Here is a 23,789-nt window from a genome sequence, read left to right on the forward strand (position 1 = left end):
ATAAGACTAGTAAGGCATGATATTACCTGTTCCTCTTACCACAGTATTGTTTGAAACCATCAGTGAGTTGACTAAAGTTGTCGACATAGTGGGATTATGTTTTGTTTTCATCAATTTGAGTTTGTCGCTGTTTGTTTGCCAATATGCAATTTCTTAGTTTCAGCTTTGGAAATGGCAATCTGATATTTTTATGGAAGGGTGTTTTTTTTTTTTGTGGCATTATTCTATTGTACAGTGCCCTCCGTAATTATTGGCACCCCTGAAAAAAGATGTGTTTTTTAGCTTCTAATATTTTTTTTTCTATTCAAATAATATGGGACCTTAATTGAAAAAGAGAAAAATCCAACATTCGATATAAGTGTATTCATTCAGTGGGGAAAAAATCCCACATAAAGAAAAAATTATTTGACATCAAATAATGTGTGTCACAATTATTAGCACCCCTACTATTAATACTTTGTACAACCCTCTTTTGCCAACAAAACAAGGTCTGGGGACTGAGATGGCCATGGGAGGAGCTTGATTTTGTTTCTGGTGAACCATTTCTGTGTATATTTGGCCATATGTTTAGGGTCATTGTCTTGCTGAAAGACCCAGTGACGACCCATTTTCAGCTTTCTGGCAGAGGGCAACAGATTTTGATTTAAAATGTCCTGGTATTTCAAAGCATTCATGATGCCATGAACCCTAACAACTTTCCCAGGGCCTTTGGAAGCGAAACAGCCCCACAGCATCACTGACCCACCCCCATACTTCACAGTGGGTATGAGGTGCTTTTCAGCATGCGCATCTTTCATGGCACGCCAGACCCACTTAGAGTGTTTGTTGCCAAAAAGCTCAATCTGGGTCTCATCTGACCAAAGCACACGGTCTCAGTTTAAGCCCCAATACCGCTTGCCGAACTCCAGACGTTTACGTTAATGATTGTGAGTGAGGAAAGGTTTTCTCCGTGCATGCCTCCCAAACAGCTTGTTGGCGTGTAGACAGCACCTCATACCCACTGTGAAGTATGGGGGTGGGTCAGTGATGCTGTAGGGCTGTTTCACTTCCAAAGGCCCTGGGAACCTTGTTAGGGTGCATGGCATCATGAATGCTTTCAAATACCAGTACATTTTAAATCAAAATCTGTTGCCCACTGCCCGAAAGCTGAAGATGGGTCGTCACTGGGTCTTTCAGCAAGACAATGACCCTAAACATATGGCCAAATCTACACAGAAATGGTTCACCAGACACAAAATCAAGCTCCTCCCATGGCAATCTCAGTCCCCAGACCTTGTTTTGTTGGCAAAAGGGGGTTGTACAAATTATTAACACCAGAGGTGCTAATAATTGTGACACACTTTATTTGATGTCAAATAATTATTTCTTTATGTGGGATTTTTTTCCCCCCAGTGAATGAATGCACTTGTATTGAAGGTTGGATTTTTCTCTTTTTTTCCCATGAAGGTCCCGTATTATTTGAATTAAAAAATATATATTAGAAGCTAAAAAACACATCTTTTTCAGGGGTGCCCATAATTATGGAGGGCACTGTAGATATAATGCACGGATAATATTTTATTTACAGCACTTTAAAATCAGCACCTCACCCTTAAAAACCTGAGAACACCACTCGTGGGTGAGTGTAATGACCTAATAGCGGTGATGTTATTGGGAGTGCATGGAGAAAGACATCGTGGGGAAAATATATTCCGTCAAAACACGGTAAACAGGCGGAGCCAGATCGAAGAACAGAGGTGGTGGTGGTGGGTGACTGTGATGCGCAGTGATGCGGCACAGAGTGTACTGGTGATGACTCAGCTGGCTCTCATATAGCCCCCCCCCCTTCATCATTCCTACTCACTTTAAAAAAAACGACCTAATTGGTTGACGAGTTCTTACGACACTGGCTTACAGATTTGTGTCAGATCTCGAGCTGAGCTTGCCGCCTCACTCGTCTCAGCCTCCCTAGGATTGCTCACAGCTGTGAGGGTGGCGCCTTCCTGGCTCATCAAAAAGTAGCTTTTCTTTCGTGCGAGGACCGTCTCCTGCGCACGCGCTCTCTTGATACGTGCATGTTGCTTGTTTATTCAGCTTTGCCATCCAAATGTGGTTTATTATCTGCAAGACTATCGGTGTCATCTAGCTTGCAAATTCTGAGCACCATAATGTTGCATATGTGACTAGCTTGTGACTCCGTAAACACAATAGATGGTGACAGTTTTTTGTGGCATTTGTTCTGTGCCTTGGCACCAAAAACATTCAGATGAAGTCTTGAATGATCACAGAATCCAAGCGTACTAAAGCCAAGATGTTAAACGATTATTTTAAATGTGCGTAACTGTTTTGTTCATGTAACACAAATAACGGATGCCATAGACTGCAAATATTACTGTGTATTTGAGCTGCGAAATCCATCGCTCTTTAAATTTGTCAGCGGACACAAATTAGTAGTGCAGCAGTGGCAGGAAACACTATACTGTCGTAACAGTTCTGCAGCTAATAATGTTTCCAAACATGGCGCCCCTCTTTAACGCTTACTCTTATTATTGTCCTTGTGGAATAAGTATTTTAATTAGGGCTGTCAAATGATTAAGATTTTTAATCGAGTTAATTACAGCTTAAAAATTAATTAATCGCAATTAATCGCAATTCAAACCATCTATAAAATATGCCATATTTTTCTGTAAATTATTGTTGGAACGAAAAGATAAGACACAGGACGGATATATACATTCAACATACGGTACATAAGTACTGTATTTGTTTATTATAACAATAGATCAACAAGATGGCATTAACATTATTAACATTCTCTTAAAGCGATCCATGGATAGAAAAACTTGTAGTTCTTAAAAGATAAATGTTAGTACAAGTTATCGAAATTTTATATTAAAATCCGTCTTAAAGTGTTCGTTTTATTAAAATTTGTAAACATTTTCAATAAAAAATAAACTAGCTCGCCCGCCATTGTTGATGTCAATAATTACACCATGCTCACTCCCCAAACCCATAAAATCATTTGGACCCAAGCGCCAGCAGAGGGCGCCAAACCGCAAAAAACAATTAACAAGCGGACATTACACTGCTGTCATTTTAATCTGTTTGAGCGGGGCATGTGCGTTAATTTCGTCAAATATTTAACGTGATTAATTTAAAAAATTACCGCCCGTTAAGGCGATAATTTTGACAGCCCTAATTTTAATCAAAATAGTATTTTGATTAGCGCAGGCTAGGCATGTGCCGTTTACCGGTTTCAAGGTATACCGTGTTATGAAAACGTCAAAGTTTAAAAAATGCTAAAAATGTTCCGTCATGCCGCTGCTACGGTATTAGCTATTTTCTATGTCCCAAAAATGCAGGGCTCACCCCTCCCCCTCAAGTTGTTGCTCAGTGTCAGTCAGTCAGCTGTGCCGCACGTTGGGTGGAGGACATGAAACACCTGAACTTTTTCCCCCTTTGAAGAAAACAAAGTCGCTGCTATGGGAATACCTTGGGTACAGGAAAGTTACAGCCTCGGTGTAGGTGGGCCAACCGACATGTAAAACATGTTTGCGGGGGGTGGCTTACAGAGAAGGCAATATCTCCAATATGATTTCACATTTGTACAATATTAAAGGTTAGTAAACGCTATCATGAATGTTTCCCACTAGCTACAAGAGTGTGTAGTGTGTCTAGCAGTGGTAAAATATACTGTAACGTAAGCCTGTTAACGAGGCAGATAATGTTGCTAATTAGCATGCAGATTTAATTTAGAATATTTCATTTATTTATTTATTTTTTTAACTTCACATGATACTTATATTCCAATTTGCTAAGATATTGTTTTGAAAAATAAAAATCCTGTTGAATGGAAAAAAGTTTGTTTTGTAACCCAGAAATCTCAAAACATTTTAGAGCTGTAATTACAATACCGTGAAACTGTGATATTTTTGTTTAAACCGGAAGTTCTGAGTTTTTGACACTAGGCTTTAGCTTTGAGTTGGTGGGGGTTTAATTAGTCGGTGGAGTTGATTTCAACAAATTCCGTGCTGTCTGTTAGTGCCGTATTGTCCCGAATATAAGAATAAGAAGAATAAGAATACGTTTTTTGCATTGAAATAAGACTGAAAAAGAGGGGGTTGTCTTGTATTCGCAGTCTAGACATTTTACCCATTCACGACGCTAGATGGTACCAGATATCATTGAAGCAATGTTCTGTCATGAGAGATCTCAGCTACTCTCCCCATTCACGACGCTAGATGGCGCCGGATATCATTGAAGCGATGATCTGTCATGACAGATCTCAGCTACTCTCAAGTTTAACCAGCTTGCATTATTTTATTGCAATGTTTTTCCTTATTCAGATTTGTTTCAGGACTACAGTTACAGTTAGACTTCACTTTGATGGTTAATGCAGTTATTGCAATTTTACAGAAGCCATTCATTTACGAATGTGATTGCACTTTAGTTTACTTATTTAAATGTTAAGATATTAAGATTTGAATGAGGCAAAATAACATGCTTTTTCTTTCAAATACTGTATATTGCTATAATCATTTGTTTCGGATGTACTGTAATTATTTTCTGTATAAAAATTAATTTGGTGTTCAAAAAGTCTTCTTTCAAACTTGAGTCTTGAAAAAGAGGGGGTCGTCTTATAATCAGGGCTGTCTTATATTCGGGCCAACACGGTATTTAATACTCTCAGGGCTCCGGAGTGGCTAAGCTAGCGCGAGTCAATGGTCCCTTCCTAGCATGCCAATAAAAAACAATAATAACAGATCTAACATAGTCAAATAAATTCGAAATGCAGATCGTTGTTCAAAATACCCATGTGGCCAAAACAATTGTCAAACCAAACTGCCGTAATTCATGATGGATGGATGAATCTTGGGATGCTAGGACGGGCTCATTGACTTGCCCTAGCTTAGCCACTCCGGAGCCCTGAAACTAATGACTAACTAACTAACTGCATGGATTTTGATGAAATCAACTTCGCCGACTAAATAAACCCCCGCTAACTCAAAGATTAAGCCTAATGTCCATAATTCAGAGCTTCCCGTTTAAGGTTATCATACCATCAGAATCTCATACCGGCAATTGTTTGGCGAGGAATGTAGTTCCTCTTTAACTCATTGGATGCCATTGACTGTGTTAGTCATCAAAGCCATCCTCTCAATCCCATTTACTGTTTCTTTGCCATGACAGTTTTATTTGCAAGCGCCTTATAAAGCTAGAGTTCAAAGAATATCACCATCTTCCTCCATGTCTGTTTATCGGCACACTGCACCTCCCACACCATCTCTGTGCCCCACGTGCAACATCTCCTGCCTCCTGTCATTTCCGTCCCTTCAAAGATTGGTTTGTGGAATGCGACGTTGAGTATCATCCTTCTTAACAACACGCGATACTTCCTCCTGTGTTTGTGCAAGCCTCACCATGTGACGCTCATCTTACCTGCTCCGGCTCCATTCAGTCTCGCCCTCCACAATCAGCCCCAGAGGCACAGACACCCCATCCTCCTCCCTTTTATCACCTGATCCCACCCCATCCTCCATAGTGTACATCGCTCTTCTTCCTTTCATTCCTCCAGCTTAACCCTTGGTCCGTCTTTTCTTTGAATGGTAGGGGGGAAAAAAATTGTGATACACTGGTGAGAGCTAGGTCTTTTATTTATTTTTTAAAATTGATATGTATAATATATATGGCGGAAACAATCAGGTGATTTGAAGTTCCGCTCTGAGACCCCCAATTCGGCCAAATCTCAAAATTGTGCGATATGCATGTGTGATACATCATTGGAAATCTCAATTTTCTAGGGGAAGAAAATTTTGAAAAGGAGGGCATTTTGGAAAGAAAAAGAAAAAATGAAACAGCAAAACCCTAACTGGAGGCGAGAGCAGAATTAAAGACGCCACAATTTTAACGAGGTATCGCGTACTTGCCTCTTTTCGATCCAAAAACTCCATGTAGCATGTATCACTAAAGGGGCAGTTTACATGGCGATTCTGCGACACAAAGATGCAATGACTGAGTAGCGGACTCGCCTCGCGTACATATGGTGTCGGCGAAAATGGAAGGCAAAGACGAAAAATTCTGAATCCTGCCTCCAAAGTGGAAGAATCCGATTGCGGGGGTTTGAGGGGGGCTTCCTCAGCATGCATATCAAAGGCTCCTGCAGCGCGAGACCGCGCCGTTAAAGTCAGCACTCGTACACGTCACATTGCGTGTGCGAAGCGGTGCTACTAAACATTAAAAACACCAAATATGGCGGAATGTCGGCTTTAATTTACTGTTTTAATAATATTTTTAAATATGTTGAACGTTTCAAATTTTGTGCCTTTTTGAACAAAGGAAAAAATTACATTGCTTCGAGTGGGCGGGCATATTTTTTCCGGGCTGAGGGCGCTTGGTGGGGTCAAAGTGCATCATTCTCTGTCGCCCTGTAAATCTGCACTGCCCCCTAGGGCCTGGCATGAATACTACATCGTTTTCATGCGGAATTAGGACATTGTTCAAATGGGGACGCAAATGCAAATTTGAAATTTTTCGTATTCTCGGAGAGTCACCGTGTAAACAGCCCCTAAGTGTCAAGACACAGCTGTGAATGGCCACAGCCGGATTTTTAGGGGATTTTATGGGTGAAACATGGTAATATAACAAGGGTCGTGATGCAGAAATCGTAGACATTGAGGAGTGGTTGAGATTTCCTTTTTCAAATATTGACCATTTTAAATGTTTTTTTATTTTTATTTTTTTTAATTTTCTTTGTTTGATCATTAATTATCTAAACTATTGGGGAAAATGTGACCGTAACAAAAAAAAATACAATTAAGCGATAGTTAGGAGGTAGATATCCGTGACTTATTTACAGACACCATATTTTTAATTTCGACGAAATTTGATTAAATGCGCGACTGAATAAATTTTTAAAGTTTTTTTTTTTTTTTAAACGAAATATTAGACATCAGTGAATGATTCTAAGCTAAAAATGACAGACATTTCGAATAATAAATACGATTACATTTTTTATGGCTGGGTTGAAACAAAAGCGTTTGTGCGACGTCTGGAAACGGGGGTTTCCAGGGTAAAACTGACAAAGTAAAAATAGTTTGGGGGTTTAATGCACCATGAATCTGCTATGGCAGCATATAGACATATTGTTCCATCAAACACAACAGTTCTTTTGGCTTAAATAACAGGTGTTTATTTGAAAGAGGGGTGCAACAGTAGAAACTGCTTTTTCAGTCTTGTCTGTGTTTTCCACCATTATTATTTTTTTTTTTAGTTAGGACTTCCGGTAGTTTCTTTTCACATGCCCACTTAGAACGTGTGTTGACAAAAGTCTCCCAATCAACATCGATCAAGGATTAGGCTTGTCCTTAGGATATTTAGTAGTATTGAATAACAGTAGACACTAGACACTGAGAGATGCTGTTCAATATCAATGAGCTTCCAAATCTTTTGGTTCAATGGTATAAAATTTCCAGACATTCTCCAAAATGTTTTAAAAATTAGCCACATTTGGCCAAAATGATTCTTTTAGATTCAGATCAGTATCACAGCTTTAGTTCACTGCATATATTGGTGTGATAGCTACTATGTCAGCTACTCAAATAGTGTAACATCATTAAGTACCAGCAGGACAACATAAGAATAAGCATTCAAACAAATTGGTTACAGTGTAAGGTTCTGTTAAAAATATAACATGAAAATCAGGGTGTTTCTTAAAGCGACAATAGGTAACTTTTCAGTTTTGGTCAATTTTAGCGACTCCGATGGACAAAAGCGGTAGTGTTTAGCCTTAAAGAAGACTACGTTTCCCTTGAGGACCAGCGCACACCCGCGCAGTGTCGTGAAATCATAATCTCCCAGTCGCCTGCAGATGGATTAAACGACATTTCTGTTTCCAGTGGCTGTGTGAAGGATGAACGATAACAATGAACGATGAAGGATAAGGTAACAAATTCAGTTGTAGCTAAACAATAGCATATTATATATAGCTAAAACCCCTCCCTGACGAGTTCAGTCGAATGAAAGCCGGGCCAATGTTTATTCTTGAGCATCCTGGTAGCCTCCCTTTTTTTTCTCTCCGCGGGCAAAACTTTTTGTCTCTTGTTGCTCTGCCATCTTTGCAGAATTTGCACGAAAGCATCGACTTCCGTCTTTATAACGAATGGGAAAAGTATGCCGTAAATTGGTCTGCACATTTGTAGTTTTTTTGTGTGACAGGGTTCCTGCCACTGCCTTCAAAGTTAATTACTGTCGATGAAAGCGATACAGACCCCCACAGGATATAAAAGGTGTCACTCAACTAATTGTCAGTCGACATATCATCACGACTGTTATGAAAATATTTTATAAAGGCTGAAAAGTTACCTAATGTTACTTTAATTACACTTTGATTACTTGTTGGCCTTTTCGCAGCCTTTTTTTTTTTAAACGTTTCCCAACGTCGTTGTTCTGTGTGAGAGGTATCAAATGTGTGGGATCTTGGTGAAAAGCATAAACTGATAAGTCATGTCTCTACTGCCATGTCTTATACATCAATTTGTATGAACTGAGTGAAAGGCGCTGCCAAAGAAGATGGACAGTTCTGTCAACCAATCAACTAGTAGTAGGTTTCCAAGCTGCACATTTCACAAGCTGTGATGTCAAAAAGGATGCGTTTAAATGAATGCATTAAAAACGTTAAATTGGAAGCATATACTTTTCTGATAATTAGCTGACACCGTTATAGTTATCCAATAATGTATATTATCTGGTCCAAAACATACTCAACCCAACCTTTCCTTTTTTATTGTTGCAAGTATTGCATTGTGACTCTTGCCCCCTGATAAGAAATTTACACCATGTCAGCGCAGCACATGGCCCATGGATGGTTTTCATAGTGCCAAACTTGCATATGCTCGCGCAGTCCGCCACGCCCCACAATTGCACATTCACGGCGCGTTAAGCCATTCATCTGCACGTTTGTCAAAACCTCAAGGACTGTAATAGCCGTCTCTCATTTCACTTAATCTGCCCTAGAGGAAGGCCATGAGGTGGCTCAGTAGCGCTGATTAATAATAGGCTTAAGAAATACAGCATCTTTCTACCGCACACTTTTGACTGTTTGCCTCCGACTACATAGTCCTACCGTTGTCCTCCAACTCATCTGTATTTAAGAAAAAAATAATAACAACCCAACACTATTTTGAGTACTTTTTACAAAATAAACTAAAAAATGCATGCAGTTGTTTTTTTTTGGTTCTGTTTCAGTAACAACAGTTATTGTGTGTTATCTTTCTATGCTCATGTTAAGTGAGAATGAATGAATGTCTTACATTCAAACTGGTCAAGCCAAAGAACAAAAATATATTCATCGGTGTTTTTACGGTGAATGAGGTGAGACTAAATACAGAAAATTTGTCTAATAACCCCATTAACACCTATTTTTTGGAATGCAAGTACAGAGAAAGAGAATAGGACTGACTGTCTTTTTGTTTGGACTAGGGCTGGCAAAATGATCGCGTTAACGGGTGGTAATTAATTTTTTTAAATTAATCACGTTAAAATATTTGATGCATTTAACACACATGCCCCGCTCAAACAGATTAAAATGACAGCACAGTGTCATATCCACTTGTTACTTGTGTATTTTGGTGTTTTGTCGCCCTCTTCTGGCGCTTCAGTGCGACTGATTTTATGGGTTTCAGCACCGTGAGACTTGTGTAATTATTGACATCAGCAATGGCAAGCTACTAGTTTATTTTTTGTTTGAACATTTTACAAATTTTATTAAAATGAAAACATTAAGAGGGGTTTTAATATAAAATTTCTATAACTTGTACTAACATTTATCTTTTAAGAACTACAAGTCTTTCTATCCATGGATCGCTTTAACAGAATGTTAATAATGTTAATGCCATCTTGTTGATTTATTTTTATAATAAACAAATACAGTACTTATGTACAGTATGTTGAATGTATATATCCGCCTTGTGTCTTATCTTTCCATTCCAACAATAATTTACAGAAAAATATGGCATATATTATATATGGTTTGAATTGCGATTAATTACGATTAATTAATTTTTAAGCTGTGATTAACTCTATTAAAAATTTTAATTGTTTGACAGCCCTAGTTTGAACATTGATGTCTTCCAGTTAGCCAGCCAGCTGTTTCCTGGATCGCTTATCATTAGTATGGCTGCAGGTGTGCATAGCTAGCATTGGCAGGAACTGGGGTACACCATGACCGGGTTGCCTCAAACTGAAATGTTTCAAACAGTTGTTAAAGGGATCCAAGGATAGAAAGACTTGTAGTTCTTAAAAGATAAATGTTATTATGAGTATAAAATAATTTGATATTGAAACCTCTCTTGATGTTTTCGTTTTTAAACAATTTGTAAAATTAGTTTTACCATTCTTGTTGACGTCGCAGGTCGGTGACGTCACATGGTTACGCTGCCGGGCTTCCAGAATATGACTCTTGCGACATAAACATGTAATCTGTTCAACCCTTTCAATTTGAACCCAAGAGGAACATTAATGAGCATGACAGCACTGTCGATATTTCAAAAAATGAGCAGCAAAAGCAAAATTAACAGGAAAGACGGGATGAGACAAAATGAGAGTAGGAAAAAAAAACGATGTTGTGCCAAAATGTGATACACCGGCAAAACATCTACAAGTCAAATTTGACACCCAAAGTACTACCGTGCGCTTTCAGCTTCTTTTGTTTAGATCCGGGGTCCTCAATTAGCGGACCGCGGTCCACGACCGGACCACGTCACACCTCTCTGCGGACCCACGGACGGGAAAAAAAAAAAAAAATCCAACATATATCATTTGTTTGAATCGCCTATCTATCACTAAATTCAGTTTCATTTTTAGTCAAATATCTTCCATGTTCCCACTTCTGTTGTCCTCTCTGACAACGATGCGCTGATTGGCTGAGAGAGCCTACGTGCGGCTAGCTAGCAGTGTGAAACACGAGTCGCACCCGGCACTTTGCAATCTGTTTGTTAACATGCCACCAGTAGAAGAATCTAACAAAATGGCATGGCCAAGAGAAGAAAAGTGGACAACGAAAATCGCTGTTTCAATGAGGAATGGAATGACAAATATGCGCCCATTTGACCAACTGCAAGTACCAAACCTATGTGCTTAATATGCTTAAAGACAGTTGCTCTGATGAAAATGTGAAACGCCATTATGTTAAATAGCCCAGCTATTTTGAAGATAAGTTTCCTCCTAAATCAGAATGGAGAAGGCAAGAAATTAACAGGTTGAATCAGTCATATCAAGAGTCAAGCAAGGTTATTGTTAAATCTATGACATAACAACAAATTGCAGCGGAGTGAACACAGTGTCGTGGGTGTTGGCCAAACATCAGAACCTGTTCTCTAATGGAGAAATAATAAAAGAGTGTATGACTAAAGTGATGATAGCAATGTTCAAAGGGAAACAAAAGGAGGAAATGACAACAAATCTCACTCTCAGATTCATCAACCACAAGACGCATTGAAGTACTGGCTGATGATGTCAGTAAACAGCTTTGTGACCCTCAAATGCTATTTCTGTCATTGAGCAGTGTTTTACAGTTAAAGTTACTGTCAATAATTGTTATGTTTTTACCTTAATGACAGAGCTTGTCATTTTTGTACTGGACAAGTGAACATGTACTGTACTAGTTGCACATGTTTCCTTTTTTGTACAGCAGTGTTTTACAGTTACAAAATGTACTGTCAATAGTTATTGTTTGCACCTTAATGACTGACAGATCATGTCAATTATTTAGTGTACATGTGTAAACATTGTACCTGCATGTTTTTTTAATTTTTATTTTAAGTAAAAAAAATGTTTTGTTAATCTATTTTTATTTAATCAGAATGTACATTGTATTTTCGTTTGGTCAAAAGAAAACCACCTTTACCACCTTCGACCTACCTTGTTCTTGACCGACATTAATAAATGGACCCATGCTTGTATGAAAACAATAATCGTGGACCTTCAACATTTGTATTTGAGGACCCCTGGTTTAGATGCATACAGACAGAACATACTAAAAATATTTTAATGTGGTCAATAAATCAACAATCAATGACAGTGCTAATCTATGTCATCACCTCGAGCGTCCATTGTGCGCTTAAAACATGGTGGCCTCCGTAGGTCAAAAGGTGTACTAAATATTATAGATTTTTTACATCATGGGAAATATTTTTGTTTCTAGTGCTGCAACGATTAATTGATTAACTCGCGTATTCGATTAGAAAAAAAAAAAAGATTCGAATTAAATTTGCTGCTTCGAGTATTCATTGAATTATAGTGGCGTTGTAATGGTTTGTTTCGAAAGTGTTTGCATTTAGTTATATTGATTTGGATGGATACACTGCCCTCTAGTGTGCCTCATTTCACATGGCTGAATCCAGCTGCTCTCTGTTAGGACCAACATAAGCTAAGTTTTTGTTAATGTTTTTTTTAAATGCATTTCTAATTTAGTTTATAGGTCTATTTAACTGTTTTTTGTGGGCATATGTATTTGAACCATTTGTTAAGAGCATTGTAAAAAAAAAGTTAGCATTTTATAGCATTTAAGCGAGCGGACTTTTGCCTCATTAATTTTTTTTTATACCGTTTGAGGCTCAGCTCAGGTATTTTAATTTTTTTATGTTCCTTATCCGATTATTCGAATTAAGTAGTTCATCGATAAATCGACTACTAAAATAATCGATAGCTGCAGCCCTATTTTGAACACTGCAAAAACTCAAAATCCTATCAGGACTTACAATTTAGACTAACCTAAAACTTAACTAGAACTTAAAAATAGCCTCAAATTCAATTGAGACACGTGGGGAAAACATTTAACTTTTAAAGTGATGTTTGTAAGCGAAATGACATTTTTTGGTCAGAAATATGATTTTTTTTTAATAAGATCTGGAAGTTTTTTTGGAGTGAAAGCCGTGAATTAGTTCGGGTTTTTTTCTAGTCATGTCTGAGATGCAATTGTTTGCTGTTTTCAACAATGTACATCGAAAATAAAGACATTTGCCACGTTTACATGGAGCCAAATATTCCAATTACAATCGGAATTTTTGTTCAAACCGAATAAATGTGTTCCATATAAACACTTCATTCGGAATGAACAGGCCCAAACCGAATGGAATTTCATTCCGATTCACAGGGGTGGAATATTCCTTTTCCCAAACCGATTAGAAGTAAAATTATATCATGTAAACAGGGAAGCGGAATGGTGTCTGGTTGCGTTCGTTCTGCGCATGCTCCGTACTGACGTGGTGACGTCACTCGGTGACGTAAGTAACGTCACTTGCAACATGGCTTCCAAGCACACGCACAGCGCACCCACACAACTTTTTAAATGAACGGCGTGTCATTGTTTCCACTCGAAAAGTTAAAACAGCAGCTGATCTGACTATCGATCTCCATGTTTTGCAACGTGACGCTTTGTTTTGATTAATCTGCGCATGTCAGACGGCAGTTGTCAAACGTCCTTTCGGAATAAAGGCAGACACATGTAAACGCTGGATCGGAATAGATGAAGTGACATGTAAACAGTTGATCTGAAAATTTCCATTCGGAATGATTTGAATCGGTATGAACAAAAGTCAGCATGTAAACGTGGCTATTGATTGTCTGAAAATGGTTCAATCTTAGGTGAAATGTCTTGTTTTCTCATGTATATTTATAATTGCTCTTTACCTAAAATTTTTTTTATCTGATTACTGGATTGATCGATAGAATTTTCAATTGAATACTCGATTACTAAAATGTTCGATAGCTGCAGCCCTATTTGTTTGTAATGACATATTTTGGTAAAACAGAACAATTGTGGCTTATTAGAGCCTACAAGTCTTGAAGTCCGAGGTTCCCTTTAAAATTTCCCAGAAAATTACATCATATTGCATTTAAAGGTGATTTAAAAAACAAAAAAATGTTCTTCTTTTATCTGACTCTTCATTTGTTTTTGTTTTGTTTTTTCTCTAGGTTGTACTGGAATGTGTCCTGCAGGAGGGCCTCGTGTACAACAAGGTCAACCCAATCTTCCACCACTGGAGAATTAATGACAAAAAGTTCGGGCTGACCTTCCAGAGCCCTGCCGACGCTCGCGCCTTCGATCGGGGCATACGCAGGGCCATTGAAGACATCGGCAAAGGTGGGCACTTGTTTTGGACACGTGTGTGTTGGCGTGCAGTCAATGTAGGATACATTGATCTGATTAGTGATTAAGGACACTTCCAAATGCTGAGCAAGACCTGCTCCTGTGTTATCTTGTTAGTGCCAGCTGTCTGTATCACAGCTGAAAGGAATACTCGAGTAACTCTCGTTTAAAACTGATCCGAGTAATTTTATTCACCTCGAGTAATCGTTTAATTTTGACAGCTCTAAGTATCACATTTTGCTCGGACTACTATTAATTCGGGACAACGCGCTGATGTCACGTGCGCAGAGGAAGAAGCAATTAAAAAAAAAAAAAAAAAACTTACTGCAGCCGACAGCCGCTACAAACGACGCCGACGTTGCTAAAAACTAGCCCGCATGATGCTACGGTGGTAGCAGGTAGCGTCTGATGCGTCTCATAGAGATCACATGTATGTTGAACTAGATGCGAAATGACAGAGTCCGCGGCGTTAGTAAACAGTCGCCATCTTAAAGCAGTAAACCTCTAAGCGCTAATAAATAAGATTAACGTTACTGTCACTCGCTCACGTAACGTTAGCCCTGCGGAGGGTTAGGTTAATTATGACCACTGTCGATGTGTGGCTAACGTGTCTTACATACAGGCTTTATTTAATCTGTGAAAACATAGCACTGTAGAGTGATGAGGGTGTAAAATAAAAACTTAATAATGCTAACTGTCAATTTTAGCTCAGTAGTCATTGCTGGATAAAACACTAAGAAGCACTGGTCCCTAATGTGCCCCAATACAGCAGGGGTCATTCATTTATTTTGAACACTGCAAAAACTCAAAATCCTATCAGGACTTACAGTTTAGACTAACTTAAAACTTAACTGGAACTTTAAAATAGCTTGACACAAATAGAATTTCGGTTGAAACATGTGGGAAAAACTTAACTTTTAAGTGATGTGTGTTATCAAGCGTAATGGCATTTTTAGGTAAGAAATATACAGTGGGGCAAATAAGTATTTAGTCAACCACTAATTGTGCAAGTTCTCCCACTTGAAAATATTAGAGTGGCCTTTAATGGCGTACCGCAAGCAACACGTCACTTCCGCTCATTAGTATTCATGACATTAGCTACTGTTGCTAAGTAGGGACAAGCCACCGTTTGTCCCTAATAGGAAATGAATGGAAATCGTGTACGAAGGAGATGTTTACAGAGCTAAACCTACCAATTCTCTCCGAAAATGATGTGCCTGGTGCCAAATTCACTGGCAAAGATGTGGAAGAACATAAAAATGTTCATTTAAAGAGATGGCTTGAGTGTCGAAGGCTGAAAAAGACAAAAAAAAAACGAGCCGACCTAAGCATAGCTTTAGCTTTTTTATCGACGCGACTGACAATGACATTCTCTTGTTTCAACAAGCTATCCTTTACCATCAGCCCTGTCTTTCTTATATATCCTCTGGTTGTCCTACGTCTCTTACCGTTCTTTGGGGTAATTTAGTTAGCTTTGTGTAGCGATCGCAAATGCTACTCAGTGACAGCCAACAAACACTTTTAATTTTTTCACTGACAACCAGTGTTGGGCACGTTACTTTAAAAAAGTAATTAGTTACATTACTCACTACTTCTTCCAAAAAGTAACTGAGTTAGTAACTGAATTAATCTATAGAAAAAGTAACTAGTTAAGAGGGAAAGTAACTATTTCCGTTACTTTAAAAAGAACTTGTTGTATGTCAAAGAATTTGAAATTTTCTGAGAAGTATTCGAGTCAGTGGAATAGAGAAGAACAGACAGGTAGTTAACCTGTTAGGTGCTTCAGCAGATTTGAATTGCTTACCACAGATGTCGACAAAAGCTTTGCCCCGGGACATAAATTTCACATTACATGCAGGTTCTTTCCATTAATTTTGACAAACTTGAAATATTGTCTATATCTCCACCTCTTAAAGGACAATTTTTCTTCTGAATGCTCTGCCATCCCGACCCTGTGCATATCTTTTGCGTGTGTGTGTTTGCCGCACGCGCTGTTCCGGGTTGCTTATGAAATCAACGGCTCTGATTGGCTTACTACGACACATGACTCTAACCCTCAGCCAATCACAATCACTTCCATCGCATCTCTCGAGGGGCCGCATTTAGGTAGGCTCGTTTCCCGACAATTCACGTCACCTTCAAAGCGTCTGTCGTCCTCAAGATGGAAGCAGAATTATTGCTGGCTGACAGTGGGAGATGGGAACGAGGCTAGCATCAGGTGTAGCAAACAGAAAAACGTTACCAAACTTGAAAGCAGTGTCTAATTGAATGAGCAGGGACAAACAGCTTGGAGTCAGAAGTACGTGCGCTATTCTCGAACCTGAACGCACCCCAAGTCTTGGATGACAAATCAACAGAGCAGAGAGTCGACTCGACACGGCTGGTAGTTTCTTCAATTTATTCAAAGTAACGCACCGCTTTTGGCCGTCAGTAACGGTAACGGCGGAAAAAGTAATTAGTTAGATTACCCCGTTACTGAAAAAATAACGCCGTTACGAAACGGCGTTATTTATAACGGCGTTACTCCCAACACTGTTGATATCACATCTCAATTCTATAATTTATTTACACTTCCCCCTTACTAAAGTTTTATATATATATATATATATATATATATATATATATATATATATATAACAGAAATGGTAACAGTGGCAGTCAGATACCATTGTAATTCTTTTCAGGTCATTCATTGTCAGACAGAAGCAGTACGGCACGTTACGATAAAAAAATAAGCTAAAAATATAAAAATGGCTTACCTCTTTGTCCTCTGAAAGACTATGCCACCAACCCAACATAACGTTTACTGCATATGAAATGTGAATGGATTCACCGAGCTGGTGTGAAAGTCCGCGCAGGTTTGATTCAGTTTTCACATTTTTTCCTCCCGGGTTTTTGGTTTCCGGAAACCTATGAAGAAAACATCCTTCATGTGTCGTAATGTCTAGAGTCGTTTCTACAAGTTCCAAAAAAGCAATGCGTGATCGGCATGTTCGTTTTTGAAAGATAACCGGTGAAAAGTAGTACAAATTACGTTGTTTCTATGTGAGGGCGGGTCTATAATGTCCCACTTCGGCTTTACTTCCGCTTTACGATGCGACGTCACGGTCTAAAAATAGCATGCGTGCGGTACGCCATTGTCAACATGGTTAAACCTCAACCATGAGAGACAGAATGTGGACAAAAAAAAACAGAAAATCACATTGTTTGATTTTTAAATAATTTATTTGCAAATCATGGAACATAAGTATTTGGTCAATACCAAAAGTTCATCTCAATACTTTGTTATGTACCCTTTGTTGGCAATAACGGAGGCCAAACATTTTCTGTAACTCTTCACAAGCTTTTCACACACTGTTGCTGGTATTTTGGCCCATTCCTCCATGCAAAAAAAATGTTAACATTTTATAGCATTTAAGCTAGCGGGCTTTTGCAAGTGAGCCAATTGTTCTTTTGCTGTACTTAAAGATCCTGATTTATTTTTTTTTATTTTTTTGGATAAGCGGGAGAAAATGGATGGATTATCCGATTACTCGATTATTCGAACTAATTAGTTCATCGATTAATCGACTACTAAAATAATCAATAGCTGCAGCCCTAGATATAATTGCTATATACACCTTTTATAACTGACAATGTAGTCTCGCTGGCTTCAGCTAATCAACAAATAGCCCAACTGTGTTGAAAGCAGAGCTAGTTTTGTTTTGACATGAGAAACTTGCAGCAAACATTAGAAAACGGTTGCTAGCCAGTGCCATTCACGAACATTTACAACAATTCCACTGGGGTAAAGGAGAGATCATTATTATTAGTATTATTATCTGTGTGGTAGGGGGCACCAAAAGATTTTCATATCGTTAATGCTGGGGAGCGAGCAAGTAAGCGAGAGACAGCGATGGCAGCACGACTCCTTTTTCAAAGCTGCCTGAGCCATGTGCCCAGTGTTGCCATGGCAACAGAGGACTGCAAGACCGATACACACGCATGTGCGCGCACATCCACAGGAGCGCAACATATTCTCTTGCCTACCAACACAACACAGGCCACCCACACCCCAACGCTTGTCCACTACACGCTCCCGCACACATTCACGAAACGAAGCGACTGGCAGTGGAGCAATGCAATACGAATACAGAGGAACCTGTCTGTGTGTGCGTGCGTGCTGAGAAGAGAGCCCTTACACAACAGTGACAGAATACAGAGGATTCCAGAACACAGAGCACGGGAAGGAGGAAAAAGCAAAAACGAGGGTGACGCGCCCTTCTCTGCTAGAGCTGACATGCGCACAGTTTACGTGTTTTCAGGGCAGGTGTACTGTACAATCAAGAATCTATTCAAACTTTAAATTCCACCAAGTTTAAGTCTCATTTGTCTAGTCGGCGACCGAATGAAATCTGAACAGAGATCTACGTTAAAGTAAATAGAGAGTGTATACAGACTAGGGCTGCACCGATCGAATATTTTAGTAATCGAGTAATCGACTGAAAATTCTATCGATTAATCGGATAGAACATATTTTTAGGTGAAGAGCATTTATAAATATACATGAGAAAACAAGACATTTCATTTAATAATGAACCATTTTCAGTCAATGAATGTCTTTATTTTCGATGTACATTGTTGAAAACAGCCAACAATTGCATCTCAGATGTAACTAGAATAAAAAATAAGACTAATTCACTGCTTTCACTCAAAAAACTTTTAGATCTTATAAAAAACAACTTAAAACTTAACTGGAACTTAAAAATAGCTCGACACAAATAGAATTTCAATTGAAACACGTGGGAAAAACACTTAACTTTTAAGTGATGTGTGTTATCAAGCGTAATGGCATTTTTAGGTAAGAAATATACGGTGGGGCAAATAAGTATTTAGTCAACCACTAATTGTGCAAGTTCTCCCACTTGAAAATATTAGAGAGGCCTGTAATTGTCAACATGGGTAAACCTCAACCATGAGAGACGGAATGTGGAAAAAAAAAAAAAAGAAAATCACATTGTTTGATTTTTAAAGAATTTTTTTGCAAATCATGGTGAAAAATAAGTATTTGGTCAATACCAAAAGTTCATCTCAATAATTTGTTATGTATTCTTTGTTGGCAATAACAGGCTGGTATTTTGGCCCATTCCTCCATGCAGATCTCCTCTAGAGCAGTGATGTTTTGGGGCTGTCGTTGGGCAACACGGACTTTAAACTCCCTCCTCACCCCGTGACGTCAAAATGATAACAAGAACGGGGAGCAAGAATCACACGGAGCGACCTAGTGAATGACCTACAGAGAGCTGGGACCACAGTAACAAAGGCTACTATCAGTAACACAATGCGCCGCCAGGGACTCAAATCCTGCACTGCCAGACGTGTCCCCCTGCTGAAGAAAGTACACGTCAGGCCCGTCTGCGGTTCGCTAGAGAGCATTTGGATGATCCAGAAGAGGACTGGGAGAATGTGTTGTGGTCAGATGAAACCAAAATAGAACTTTTTGGTAGAAACGCAGGTTCTCTTGTTTGGAGGAAAAAGAATACTGAATTGCACCATACCCACTGTGAAGCATGGGGGTGGAAACATCATGCTTTGGGGCTGTTTTTCTGCAAAGGGACCAGGACGACTGATATGTGTAAAGGAAAGAATGAATGGGGCCATGTATCGAGAGATTTTGAGTAAAAATCTCCTTCCATCAGCAAGGGCATTGAAGATGAGAGGTGGCTGGGTCTTTCAGCATGACCATGATCCCAAACACACAGCCAGGGCTACAAAGGTGTGGCTTTGTAAGAAGCATTTCAAGGTCCTGGAGTGGCCTAGCCAGTTTCCAGGTCTCAACCCCATAGAAAATCTGCGGAGGGAGTTGAAAGTCCGTGTTGTCCAACGACAGCCCCAAAACATCACTGCTCTAGGGGAGATCTGCATGGATTAACGGGTCCAAATACCAGCAACAGTGTGGAAAAGCTTGTGAAGAGTTACAGAAAAGTTTTGGGCTCCGTTATTGCCAACAAAGGGTACATAACAAAGTATTGAGATGAACTTTTGGTATTGACCAAATACTTATTTTCCACCACGATTTGCAAATCAATTCTTTAAAAATCAAACAATGTGATTTTCTGTTTTTTTTTTCCACATTCTGTCTCTCATGGTTGAGGTTTACCCATGTTGACAATAACAGGGCTCTCTAATATTTTCAAGTGGGAGAACTTGCACAATTAGTGGTTGACTAAATACTTATTTGCCCCACTGTACTTCAGAATTCAGATTCTACACATAAAATAGCTTTAAAATGATACCCTTTATGAAAAATCTCATTGCAATGAATAATTATTATACTACTATAATATATAGTAGTATACTATAATATTAATGCTAGATATTATTTTTAAGAATTGTTTTGAATCATGTTGGAAAGGCGAAGTCAGTGTTTTGAATCTGTTTACATTTTTCTTTTGCACTAGTTAACGCGATCAGCATTTGACCTCATTGTTTATTTGTGATTTATTGTTGTTATGTACGTGTTTATTTGTACTTTAATAAAGAATTTAAGTGTTCCAAAACGTTTTTGTGAATTAATAAGCGTCTTCAAAAATTTCATTGCTAAATTACCGGTAGTAAAAAATAAATAAATAAAAGGGGGTGTGTGGAATTATTAGATTAGTCGACTAATCGTAAAAATAGTCTGCTGGCTAATCGGGAGAAAATTAGTCGTTTGTGACAGCTCTAGTACCGGAACATATTTCCTCCACACCCTTCTCACCTTTTTAAGCCCTGACCCATTTTCATGCCTGATAATAAAATGTTAAATAAAATAATCTTGTTTCTCATTAAGAAATATGCAGGGCAAAATATCTCGTTCTCAGCGCGACTTGTCTGCCACGTTTGTGGTGTTTTTTGTGGCACTACTAGTGTTTTGCTTTGGGGGTTTGCAGATGCCGTAAACTCCCCACTCAAAACTTTTTTCCCTGCAAAAATTCTCGTGACAACAACTTGAATGTAGGTCACTCGCAATGAGAAAATAAATTGATTTGTACAGGAAGGAAAAAGTGGCCTTAGGCAAGTTGATTTGCACTCTGACTAATCAACTAAAAGAGTTAGTTGTACACCAACAAAGAAAATAAATCCATTACAAATGGTTTTGTCAATGTGACACTGTCATCTTATTAGCAAAGATAAAGAAAGCTTTCGTTTTGTGTTAAAAGTTCAATGACTTCTTTGTACCTTACGTCATCACAGTTTTTAAAAAAATGTGGAAACAGAGTCACCCTGATACCTGAAACGCGAGCCTGCAGTCTCCTGCATTTGCAGACAAGGTGTTTTTTGGGGGGATGTGGAAATGGCACATGGCGTTTTAGCAGAGGTCAGGTTACATTATTCGTGGCATGCATATTTCATGAGCTTCCGTGTGCCCCGCTGACACAAAGCAGCTTTCATTTCCCCATTTAGGCCGTAGTTGAATGGAAGCGCAATTTTGGTCTCATTCTGTTTTAAGCTTGCAAAGTAACGCACCCTTTTGACAGTCAAACTGCTTGGTTTATAAATACCTATTTAAACAGTGCACATAATCCTAAAATTGGTTTTAAAAACTGTATTTAAAAAAAAATATCATCTAAAGTCTTTTTGTGTGTATCTGTTTTTGTTTTTTCAGGCTGTAAACCATTTGGCGAAGGGGATACTCAGGAGGACGGACTACCAGTAAGTATTGTTTTTGGGAAATTTTTGCCCATTTTTTTTTAAAACAAATCATAACAAAAGAGACATTTACAAAACAAATACATATCCATAATACAAGAACTGATGAAGTGCACATGAACCAATGATAAAGATTGTAAAGACTTTATTTCTAGAGTACTTCCTCACAAAGGGGTCTCATAGGGCTTCACGGGCCACATTTAATAGAGAACATCCCCTGATCTAAACCCCAAATCAGAGTACGAAAAATTCAAATCCCATTCAAGGAAAAAAGGAACAATGACACTGTTGGATATCACTTGTGTGAAAAGTGAGAGAAAAAGCAAAGTGTAGGTGGCACGTTAGTCCAATGCTGACGTTCAAATTCAAAGGTTGATTTTTTTAGGCATGCAACCTCATATTTCTGACATCCTGCTGTACCTCTCATCAAGGTTCAACACTTTTGACTCCCCGAAACCCTTTACCCCCACCCCTCAGTATCTTAAAAAGACGGATGAAGGAGGTAGCTGCGTTCTTGTTCCTGTGGCAAAGTTCCTCTTTAAAGGATCAGGCTGAACAACACAGGAAATCCAATGGCACTGTTGTTGCTAGGCAGCAAGGGGGGGGGGGTTGCTACGGGAAAGGAGTTGGGTGTTCACAAGGTTCAGCGCGTGAGCCACTGAGGGTGTCACCATGGTGATTTGGCATCTGAATGTTGCGGTCGCAGATCTGGGCTGCAGAGATAGAAAAGTGAGCCATCCTCAAGTTCTGCAATTGGAGAGCCAGCAGATAGCACATCATCAGGCCTCATGGAATCATGGGACAGTTTGGACTGACATGAAATGCAGTAGCATTATATGAGATGCAAGTATCATAAATGAGTTTCTGACTTTAAAGTAATTTCTCAAGCACAGCATACTCTTGTGTACAGTTCACCCCATTCAAAGATTATGTATACAAGCTCAAGTTTGCTGTTATCCTTGATCAAAAAGTACAATACTATCTGCATTGTCAATCCAATTTCTTCTGCTTATCTGAGGTCAGGTCGCGGGGGCAGCAGCTTCAGCAGGGAAGCCCAGACTTCCCATTTGTATTTTTTTACTGACTAATAATGACTCCCGTAAATCCGTGGAAGATGTAACTGATGATTGCAGGTATCAACACACTGGTGGCATGCTAGGTCAATGATCCCCAACCAACTGGCCAGGCATCCGTGCCGGTCCGTGGCGCATTAGCTACTGGGCCACAGAGAAATAATAAATCATTTGTTAACGACCGCAATCTGGCCTGTTCCACGTGACACATCAATATGCATGTGTACTCTATTGACTTATCCAAGTAGAGATTTGTGTACGTCGCCATCTTGTGGTTGGCCACCATTACTGGGGTGTTCAGTCAATGTAAACAGTAGAGGCATGTGAAATTTCCGATTCTTAGATTATTCGCGATTCGGCCGTGGAAGATTTGAGAACGATTCACAAAAATCCAAATTCCGATTATTGAATTATACCAGGTAAAGCGGAACTAAAACACAGTCAGCGCGGGCTTTGGGACGCAATGAGGAATGGACAGAGAGTAAATATCATGTTCAACTCATGCCGCTAGATAAAAAAACAATAATACCTGACTGCGGCCGACAGCTGCTGCAAACAACGCCCAGTTGCTAGTTGCTACAAACATACGGCCACGTAACGCTACAGTAGATATCACATATATGTAGAACTAGATGCGAAATGACAGACAACGATGGCGTTAGAACATGTATAGCAAACTAGATGCGAAATGACAGACTTGCCGGCGTTAGTATACAGCCGCCATCATAAAGCAGTAGACTTAACTGGAAGGCTCTGTTGTAGCGAACCTAATTAACTTTTTATCTAAAATACTCCTGAATCGGCAAAATCTTGACTTGAATCTATCTTTAAATGATTAAACAGTTTTAAAACGTTGACATGTCAAAAGTAGACAGAAGGGGAAACTATGGAAGAACGGGAGCAATTTTAACAACTTTAAT

The 23,789-nt window shown here is 39.0% G+C and overlaps 1 protein-coding gene across 1 annotated transcript in view; it reads left to right on the top strand.

Moving 5' to 3' along the window:
• Window positions 1–23,789, top strand: part of spred1 (sprouty related EVH1 domain containing 1) — a 114,280-nt gene that overhangs the window by 55,973 nt on the left and 34,518 nt on the right. Inside the window, exons 3-4 of the mRNA XM_057858811.1 lie at window positions 13,951–14,119; window positions 21,753–21,799. Coding sequence (XP_057714794.1) covers window positions 13,951–14,119; window positions 21,753–21,799 — 216 coding nt within the window. The remainder of the gene's footprint in view (window positions 1–13,950; window positions 14,120–21,752; window positions 21,800–23,789) is intronic.

Source organism: Corythoichthys intestinalis, chromosome 15, assembly GCF_030265065.1.
Source record: "Corythoichthys intestinalis isolate RoL2023-P3 chromosome 15, ASM3026506v1, whole genome shotgun sequence".
NCBI lineage: Eukaryota > Metazoa > Chordata > Actinopteri > Syngnathiformes > Syngnathidae > Corythoichthys > Corythoichthys intestinalis.